The sequence below is a fragment of the Sesamum indicum genome, unplaced genomic scaffold (genome assembly GCF_000512975.1).
Source record: "Sesamum indicum cultivar Zhongzhi No. 13 unplaced genomic scaffold, S_indicum_v1.0 scaffold00057, whole genome shotgun sequence".
Classification (NCBI taxonomy): domain Eukaryota; kingdom Viridiplantae; phylum Streptophyta; class Magnoliopsida; order Lamiales; family Pedaliaceae; genus Sesamum; species Sesamum indicum.
In genome coordinates this window covers 161,780-172,067 of record NW_011628041.1, presented here as the reverse complement: position 1 = coordinate 172,067, position 10,288 = coordinate 161,780, and the positions used below count along the sequence as shown (strand labels likewise).

Below are 10,288 nucleotides of genomic sequence, written 5' to 3'. Positions count from 1 at the left end.
GCGAATTTCTGCACCAAATGCTCATATGACTCTATACTACCAGGCGGCAAATTCGTAAACCATTCCTGAGCTTTCCCTGTCAATGTAGTAACGAATAGTTTAGCAACTATGGAACTTGCCTGCCCGTATAAATTCATTACCATGTCAAAAGCGGCTATGTGTTCTTGTGGATCCCGTGTTCCATCATATTTTGGGAGGTCCGGCATCCTAAAACCGGGATTTACAGTTTCAATGAGGATCTGATTGGCGAAAGGTGAATTCCGATGATGTGCCACTATCTCTCCTCTCTTTTTAAGTTCGTCAATTTGCTTTCCCAGCAAAGCTATCTGTTTACTAACATTGTCTACCTCTGCTCGAGATATAGCTGGTCCTCTAGGACGACTTGGAGCCCTGCTACTGGACCCTACATCTGAAGGCAAGGGACCCTTCCGATTTGCTCCCGGTCGACTCATTCCTTCATTATCTCGGGCATCTTCTCCTTCTTGAAACAGCCTTTTTCCTGCCACTTCTCTTTCTAACGGAGTTGCCGTTCTTCGCTCGTAGGCCACCAGGGCTTTTCTCCCCGCCTCTTCCATCATTTGTTGCAATTCCCGTCGTGTCAATTGTACCGTTCCCTCTCGACCGGTCATGGGAGTATCCATTTCTTGTCGGGACAGATGCACAATTGGTGCTGGGTCTTCTGCCGGAGTTTCCATTTCTCAAATGTATTCTTATCCGTCACCTGACGTTCCCACAGACGGCGCCAAATGATCCGGCTCGAAAACTCAGCTTCTTTCCAAGCCAGCGATCTGCTCTGCGTATGTAGTTTAGAAGGTTTTCTGCAAGCAAGAAACGAACGTCACTTAGCCGGGATATGTCCCGGCGGCTCCGCTCCGACTTATATATATATATATATATATGCGTGTGCTTTATGTGTCATTAATTAGTTTTAATGTATATGTAATGTGTAGGAAATCTGTGTTGATGAAGAGAAAGAACTTCAAAGACAAAAAGAACTGGTGAAGAGAGTGCTGGTCCGAGTGCCTCATCATTCATCTCACAAATTAGAACTAATTGACTCAATTCAACGCCTTGGTGTGAGCTATCATTTTGAAGAAGAAATCGGCAAATCCTTACAGTACATGCATGACACTTACTTAGAGTGCTGTAACAAGGACAATGATCTTCGTACTGTTGCTCTTCGTTTTCGTTTACTTAGACAACAAGGTTACCGTGTGTCCTGTGGTAAGTATTATGTCCTAATCATTTGGGATCAGTGTACATTAACTGAAACAGATTACACAGTTCCAACATGCTTGATTGACTATTTTTCTGATGCCAGACATGTTCAACAAATTCATAGATGCTCAAGGAAATTTTAAAGAGTCGATAATGAAAGATGTGGAAGGAATTTTAGAGTTATATGAAGCAGCATATTTTGAAGTGGACGAGGAGGACGTTCTTGACAAAGCACTGCACTTCTCTTCCTCTCATCTCGAGTCATTGGCGCCCGACATAACCAGCTCTCGTTCTGCACTAGTTAACGAAGCCCTCAAGCTCCCTATTCGCAAGAATTTGACCAGATTGGGAACCAAAAAATTCATTTCTGTGTATCAAGAAGATGAATCACACAACCAAATATTATTGAATTTTGCGAAATTGGACTTCAATATAGTACAGAAAATACACTAGAAGGACATAAGTGCTCTAACAAGGTCAAGACATCAACTACATAAATTATAATGCTTTCCTTTGTTGAATTTGTTATCCAAAAAATCTAATTAAATTAGTGCAGGTGGTGGAATGATTTAGACTTCAAGAACAAATTACCGTTAGTAAGAGATAGGATGGTGGAATGCTACTTCTGGCCACTGCGCGTATAATTCGAACCGCAGTACCAAGTCGCTAGGAAAATACTAGCAAAAGTAATTGTCTTTGCTTCGACAATTGATGATATTTATGATGTGTATGGAACCTTACATGAACTCAAAGTTTTTCAGACATGCCATCTAAAGGTACCTTCTATATATAAGCGCCACGCACTATAGCGAACTATGAGTTCGCTAGTTCGCTATGGGTTCTACTGGACACAACAGTGTCAGCGACCTCCACACACTGCGCTTCTGCACATGCGACCTCCACTCATTGCGATCTCCTCAGTGACCTATTTATCCTTAGTGTATCTACACTCATGTTTTTCAGTTTCACAGTTTGCACAGTTGTTAGTTAGTTTTTGTTTAGTTTTGCAGTCGCACCAGCGGTTATCCACGTGGATTAGTTGTTAGAGTAGTTAGCTTCCTTCTTTCTTCCCCTTTGTGTATATATACTGCTCAATCTCTATATGTTACATTTGATGTCACTGGTAATACAATTACTCTTCAACTAAACCTATTTCCATGGTTGCGCTATTGTGCCCTTGCTCTACTTTTCTACATGGTATCAGAGCCTTCGTTTGAAGGACTCTACATACCCAAACTCAATGGTTTGAGCGTTTAAATACGCTTTCAATAATGGCGAAAATATAAGTGACGGCAGAAACTCGAGGAAATAATCTACCCGAACGACTGCAACTTCATGGGTATGACCATCCTGTGATGGTGTTGGTGAGTGCCCGTTTTACTGGAAACAATTATCTGAATTGGAGTTTTGGAATTAAGCGAGCTTTGCGTGAGAAGATGAAGTTGGGATTCATCAATGCAACCTCTGTCAAACCAAATATCAACAATTCACATTTCGAGCAATAGATTCGGGTGGATAGCATGGTTACTACATGGACACTCAATTCCATCTATAAGGATATCGTGGAGGCGTATATGTACACAAAATCCTCCAGACGTGTTCGGTTGATCTTGAGGAACGATATGGAGAATGTAACGGGCCACAATTATATCAACTACAGAGACAGATATGTTCAATGACACAAGGTAACTCATCTTTGTCAATCTACTTTATGAATATAAAGCGACTGTGGATGAAATGGGAGACTTAAAATCAATGCCACAATGCACTTGCAACTGGTGCACCTATGGTGCCTGGGAAGCAGTAGCAGAGACAACAGCTTTTACGCAGCTCATGCACTTCCTTATGGGACTCAACGAAGTATTTGATGGCGTGAGACACCAGTTACTAGTCATGGATCTTGTGCCCTCTATCAATAAAGCTTACTCCGTGATACAGAGTCTAGAAAATCATAAACGATTCCAGATGGAGTTGGCGGCAACATTGAGAATACAACCCTATCTATGAGAGGAGGATTACGGTATGACAAGAAATGCTTTATCCACATAAACGCACCCAACACTGCACGCATTATGACAAAATAGGGCACAGTAAAGAGACCTACTTCAAACTTCACAGAACTCCTGACTGGCATAAAGAGCTCATGGATAAAAGGAAACAGGATACAGGTGCAACACGTGGATTTGATGTGGAAGTAGCAACCCAGAAGGGAGACTTTGTCGCGACCTGACACTCAGGAGGAGTTACTGCAGAAGCTGCTTAAACTTGTGCGAGCTCGAATTCAGCCTGGTGAGCAAGGAGGCTCAGGTTGGATCGATGACTTTGCAGGTGTGGACACTGCCCTTACGAGTTCTGAAGCTAATGTTTTATCCTCTTGGATCATAGATACAGGGGCAACGAATCATATGTGCGGTAATTCCTGTCCTCTTGAAAACCTGACCCCTCTATCTCATCCTACCTAAATACATCTTCCTGATGGTTCCACCAAACCGGTCACCCATTTCGGGACCATCACTTTACACAATAACTTTACTCTCACTAATGTATTGTTGTTGCCTTCCTTTAAGTTCAATCTATTCTCAGTCCCTCCTATTGAGGTCGTGTTTCATGCTTCTTGTTGTGTGTTTCAGGACCAAAGGACTAAGAAGACCATTGCTGTGTAAATCGAATGGGAGCCTATATTATGTAGATGATTCATCCTTTCATTCCCTTGTCATTAATTCTTGACATTCATCTCAACTTTGTACACATCACTATGGCACAGGAGGCTAGGCCATCCATCCTCCAGTGCACTCAAATGTATCCTATTTATTAAAGATGACATTTCTTCAATTGATGAACACTGTGATGTATGTCCCATAGCAAAGTAGCATCATCTACCTTCCACTCCTAGCACCACTCTCTCCACTAGTATATTTGAGCTTTTTCATATAGATTTATGGGGACCCTGTTTCATTAGTTCGCTGACTAGGTGCCACTATTGCCTTACAATCGTAAATGACTTTAGTCGTGCGACATGGACCTTCCTACTTAGATATAAATCCCAGGTCCCTCAAACATTAACCAAATTTTTGAATATGATCAAAGTTCACTTTCAGGCCGCAGTTAAATACGTTCGTTCAGATAATGGATCTGAATTTACTAACGATTACTGTAGTTTGCTTTTCCACCAGACCTCATATCCTTATACCCCTCAGCAAAACGGGGTAGCAAAATGCAAACACAAGCATATCTTAGAAAAGGCCAGTGCTCTTCTTTGTTAATCACATTTACTCACTCAATTCTAGGGGGAAGCCATTCTCACTGCCACATTTCTCATAAATAGACTACCCACTTCTCTCCTCGACTAGAAAAGCCCATATGAGATCCACTGCCACAAACCACTCGACCTCACGCGGGTTTGCACTTTTTTGTTGTCTATGCTTTCCTGCTAACACACTGCCTCACTAAAGAAAGTTTGACAAAAGAGCCTCCTAGTGCATGTTTCTTGGTTACTGCCTATCCAAGAAGGCTTACAAGGTTTATGATCTTGCCTCTCATATCCTGTTTACTTCTAGGGACGTTATCTTCCATGAGCATTCATTCCCTTATCCCGATCTAACATCGCCATCGACCGCTCTCGCTTTGTTGCTTCTTGTTGATGATTTGGACCCTCTTGCTCCTATAAACGACCCTGTATCTCATCCTACCACGATCACTCCTTCCTCTGATCCTCCTGTGCCATCCTCTTCCTCCGTCCCACTTCATCCATCTCAACGAACTCACACTAGGTCTTCCTGGTTATCAGATTATGACTGCCACTGCATCCCTTCGTCCTCTTCCTGCATCCCTGCATCTTACACTGCTGCACATTCTCGATTCGTTGCCCACTTATCTACTTTGCCGGAGCCTAAAAGCTATCTGCAGGCTTGCAAAGATAGGAATTGGGTGGAGGCCATGTCTAAAGAACTGGATGCTCTTGCTACAAATAAAACTTGGATCCTCACCTCTTTGCCACATGGGAAACGTACAATTGGTTCTTGTTGGGTCTACAAGTTGAAACTCCATTCCGACGGGTATATTGATCACTATAAAGCCCGTTTGGTGGCGAAGAGCTATAATCAGATCGAGGGTGTTGACTACTTCGACTCTTTTTCTCCAGTGGCTAAAGCTACTATTATCCGCAACTTTCTCTCATTGGTAGCTTCCAACTCTTGGCCCCTATTACAACTTGACGTCAACAATGCTTTCCTCCATGATTTTTTGGAGGAGGATGTTATATGGACCCTCCTGAAAGCCTCCTTGGTGTTCCTTCTGGGCAGGTCTGCAAACTTCAGAGGTCGCTGTATGGGCTCAAACTGTAACGTCCGTAGAATTTTTCACATAATTGGAACACTAATTGGTAATTAAAAATTTAGATTTAATTAGTAAATAAATTATAGAATAAATTTGGGTTAAAATAAAACTTGAACGGATTAAATTGGAGTCGTTATAATATGTGGGGGCAAATTATATTAATTAAGAAAATTAAGGACGTAATAGTAATTATTAAAAAGAATTTAAAAAAAAAAAGAAAAAAAAGGGTGGGCAGTGGCATGTGCTGCCACCGCTTCACCAATTATTAAACATATATATATATATGTATGGTAATTGTTTTATACATTAACACACACACCGACGCACACACACATTTTCAAAAAAACAGAGGTACGAAAATTATAATTTAATTTTTATTAATATATATAATTATATTATTTAATTAGTCCGTTTATTAAATATTTGTTTATATTGAGCGATATACTATTTAATCGGAGTATTTTACGATTTTAGCTATTTAGATTAGCGTCGTATTAAATATCACATTTGATATAAAAATGATATAGTTGGTTAATTAAATTATTAGATTTGTTAGATTTAATTATTATTATTATAGCTAATTTATACAATTCCCTCGGAATAATTAACCAAATATGTAATTCTATGTATTATTGTTTAATTAAATTGTATAGCAACGATAAATTGACAGAAAATTCATAGAAATATTTCAAAAATTATATTTAAAGAATATTATGTTATTAAAGAGGAAAAGTGAGATTTTAATGATAATCTCATTTATGAATGTTATTAAAAACGATAGTTATAAATACATAAAGGGTTTGATTAAATGAATTCTTATGAATTAGTTGATAAATTAAATGTATGTTTGAGAAGCTTAGAAAAGGTAGTTATTTAAAAGAAAATGGAACAGGGGTTTGGACTTTACTATAAATAGAATATTAAAAGATTGGTGGGAAATGTATGAACATTATATAACATTTTATTTAGAGTTTATGATATTCTATATATTGATTATACGTATAATATTCTATTATAGGACGTGACGACAAAGTAGAGGGTTGAACAGTCCCTCGTGAAATTGAAGCATTTTGGGAATTTAAGGTAAGTATATCTAATTGGATTTATATATACCTATATGTGTAGTATTGTATATATCATATATATTGATTCTTGGATGTGATCGTGAACTTGGCTTTATATTTATATACGTCGGTTTTGTATATTGATTGCTTATATAATTAGTTGTGGATTATTTATTACATTACCATAATATTAATAAAATTGTTACTATGTGTTATATGATTGTAATGTAAGGACATGCGAGATATGATTATATGATGATTGTATAATTGATTGTTGTATTAAATCAAATTGGGAGTAATTATTATACAAAATACAATGATGATCGTGAATTAAGATAAATGATGATGCTTACCTAGTTGGGAACACAGTCAATGGTTTATGATAATGTGATTGATGATGATGCGATTGATGATGTGATATGAAAAATATATGAATTAAGCTATGTACCATGGCGCGTAGGGTACCGGGGTATTCCGGGCAGCGGGGAATATCCTTTGCTGTTAGCTACACACTAGGGTGGTGTGGTGATACCATGTTTATTCTGATGTCCTATGCTGATATTGCTACACAGCTGAGGTAAAAGAGTGTGGGGATATCACATACAACGGGTATCCTGTGTTCTATATGATATGACGATAAGATGATGATGGCCGACGAAACAATTGACTGATGTACTCCAACTAGAGTAAGTAGGGCCCTTAGTTAATAACCGATAACGTCAAATATTATGTCATGGGTTGATTTACAGTTGTGGGTATGTATTACTACTTATATCTGATGTTGCTATATGACGAATGACTGTTAGTCGATGTGATTGCTTGTACGTGAATTGTTGTCTGTGTATATATAGACTGATTGCTATACTTATTGAGTAGGCAGCTCATTTCTCGCCACGTACTTTTTAAAAGATATATCACATTGATTAGCCACATTGGACTTTGAGTGATGCCATCGTCTTTATTAGGTGGGTCAGCCGTGATATCTGAAGTCAGAGTTTCGGGCAGTTTGGTTGTTAAATATTCTAGTCTTTTATCGGATTGTGGTTAAAATTGTGATACTATTTTCCTTGATGTTATGTACATGAAGACATTTAGTGTGGGTAATATAAACTTTTGGTGGTATCCATTATCTTTTGTTATATATATATATATATTATATTGATAAATTAGAATCTATTTTACGGATTGAAAGGAAATTACATATAGAATGAGTTCTAATTAAAGAAAGGGTGAAATAGTGATAATTAAATGTAGCGAGTAGGGGCGTGCTACATTGGGTGGTATCAGAGCAGGTCTACGTTTCTAGGGTAATGATTGTGAGATGTCCCTAATGATTGAATTGTTTAATGTAGAATGGTTTTTCAAGGTGCACATGCTGACCGAATAGCTAGTAGGGAAGAGTCAGCGAAGTCCGTAGAGGCTCAGTGGCACCTGCAAGTGCAGGTTGGAGGTAGGTCGAGAGGGTGTTGGTGCTAAGGCTCCTATTCCTTCCGGTGGTGCTCCAGTGGCAGGATTACCACCAGAGTATGAACAAATATTTCAAATGGCCTTTCAAGCCCAAGCAAAAGCTCAAGCCCATTTACTTGCACAGGCGCACGCATCCACTTTAGTGCCAGCACCAGTAGTCCCTACAATTGATCGTAATTACGAAAGAATCAGGAAGATGGGAGCTACAGAATTTGAGGGTACCCTAAACCAAGAGATTGCTGAAAGATGGTGGGAAAAAGCCGAAGGTGTAATAAACTTAGTAAATTGCACTCCAGAGAATCGACTTAAGTACGTTGTTTCCTTGTACGTGGGGAATGCCTTGATTTGGTGGAGGTTTGTGAAGAGGGGATATGAGCCAAGAGAAATAACTTGGGCTGAGTTTCAGAAAGAGTTTGATAATAAAAAAAGACCTAAGATCTATCGAGATAGGAAGAGAATGGAGTTTCTAAATTTAGTACAAGGGGATGATCAGACAGTGGCAGAATATGAACTCCGTTTTGCGGCACTAGCCAAGTATGCACCAGAAGCAAGTTAGAATTACAAATTTTAAAACTCTTGTTGAATCAGCTGTTCGGATGGGACAAGCAGTAATGGAGGACAACAAGAAGGGGGAAGAGAAGAGGAAATCAACATACACAATAGGGGAATTGAGGAGGTTGACCAAGAGGGAAACTGGTCGCTCATTCTTAGCTGGAAGAGGGAGTTTTACACGTGGTGGTCCCATTTTTCGAGGAAGTAGTGGACAGAGGTTTCGTGGATCTACGGGCTTTCATAAAGGTTCGTTCGAACGCAGCTCATTTTCTACGTCCTCTACGGGATCAGGAAGGGGAGTTGGACCGAGTTATGGTCGAGGATCAATTTTTTCTCCGAGTTGTTCTACTTGTGGAAGACAACATCAAGGGCCATGTTGGAGACGGGATGATATACCGAAGACCTGTTACCGTTGTGGAGGTAGAGGACATACAGCCAGGAATTGTTCCAGTCAGACTATAGGCGTGGCTAGAGGTGTTGCTAGCGGGACTCAGAGCTAAAGTAGTGTTGGGAGTAGTGACAGGGGAACTAGGAGAGGCAGAGGCAGAGGTAGAGGCACGGGCAACAGTGATAGTGGCCACACTATTGGTAGCGGTATGAGGGGCCAGGAGCATAAGTTACTCAGGGACAGACCCAGACAAGGATATATAACATTACCAAAGAGGAAGCCCCAACATCGAATGATGTGATATCAGGTACGATATTGCTATTTGACATTGCGGCTTATGTTTTGATTGATCCTGGCTCTACACATTCATATATTTCATCTGAATTTGCATCTAAAATACCGGGAGAGAATAGCCCGTTGAGATGTAATTGGATGGTTTATTTGCCCATCAGAGGGGGTGTGTTAGTGAACGGTATTAGGAAAGGGAGCTTAGTGAGAATCGAAGATGTAAATTTACCTGTAGACCTTGTAGTGCTGAATTTAAGGAGTTTGATGTGATTTTAGGGATGGATTGGTTAGCACAATATAAAGCAATAGTTGATTGTTATAAAAAGGAAGTAATGATCAAATGTTCCAGTGAATCAAAAGTAATATTTGTGGGGGATCGTCAGGTAGTACCAGTTTGTGTAATATCAGCCATGAAGACAAGACGATAGATGTTAGAGGGTTGTGAAGCATATCTAGCCCATGTGGTAGATACCGAGAGGGTTAATCCCACATTGGAGGAAATCGCGGTAGTGAGAGGCTTCCCTGAAGTATTCCCTAATGACTTACCAGGTTTTGCCATAGAAACTCTCCCAAGAGTTGCCCCAATTTCTATTGCGCCGTATAGAATGGCCCCATTGGAATTACAAGAGCTCAAAAAGCAAATCAAAGAATTGTTGGGGAAAGGATTTATCAGGCCGAGTACTTCACCGTGGGGAGCACCAGTGCTGTTTATGAAGAAGAAAGATGAGAGTATGAGGTTATGCATCGATTACCGGCAATTAAACAGGATTTGGGATGTGTGTTAATCCAAAACGGAAAGGTAATTGCTTATGCGTTCCGTCAATTGAGGAACCATGAGTTAAATTATCCCACACATGACTTGGAGTTAGCCGCGATTGTGCATGCACTAAAGATCTGGAGACATTATTTGTATAGAGAAAAATTTCAAATCCTTACTAACTATAAAAGTTTGAAATATATCTTGACACAGAAGGAA

The 10,288-nt window shown here is 39.7% G+C and overlaps 2 protein-coding genes across 2 annotated transcripts; both read left to right on the top strand.

Annotated features, from left to right (window-relative positions):
* The first annotated feature begins 746 nt into the window (after window positions 1-746).
* On the top strand, window positions 747-1,671 carry LOC105178784 (bicyclogermacrene synthase-like). The gene is made up of 3 exons (XM_020699442.1): window positions 747-797; window positions 951-1,224; window positions 1,322-1,671. The coding sequence occupies exons 1-3, from the start codon at window positions 747-749 to the stop codon at window positions 1,669-1,671; spliced, it is 675 nt and encodes a 224-aa protein (XP_020555101.1).
* Window positions 1,672-8,695: 7,024 nt separating this feature from the next.
* On the top strand, window positions 8,696-9,136 carry LOC105178783 (ATP-dependent RNA helicase glh-1-like). Its single transcript, XM_011102333.1, has one exon. The coding sequence runs from the start codon at window positions 8,696-8,698 to the stop codon at window positions 9,134-9,136; it is 441 nt and encodes a 146-aa protein (XP_011100635.1).
* The last annotated feature ends 1,152 nt before the right edge of the window (window positions 9,137-10,288 follow it).

What these genes read in the sequence shown, in the direction of transcription:
- LOC105178783 (XM_011102333.1), top strand. Translation starts at nt 8,696, where the DNA reads ATGGAGGACAACAAGAAGGGGGAAGAGAAGAGGAAATCAACATACACA.
- LOC105178784 (XM_020699442.1), top strand. Translation starts at nt 747, where the DNA reads ATGATCCGGCTCGAAAACTCAGCTTCTTTCCAAGCCAGCGATCTGCTC. An exon ending in AAGCCAGCGATCTGCTCTGC is followed by an intron (nt 798 to 950) that starts GTATGTAGTTTA and finishes TGTAATGTGTAG; the next exon opens with GAAATCTGTGTTGATGAAGA. An exon ending in AGGTTACCGTGTGTCCTGTG is followed by an intron (nt 1,225 to 1,321) that starts GTAAGTATTATG and finishes TTCTGATGCCAG; the next exon opens with ACATGTTCAACAAATTCATA.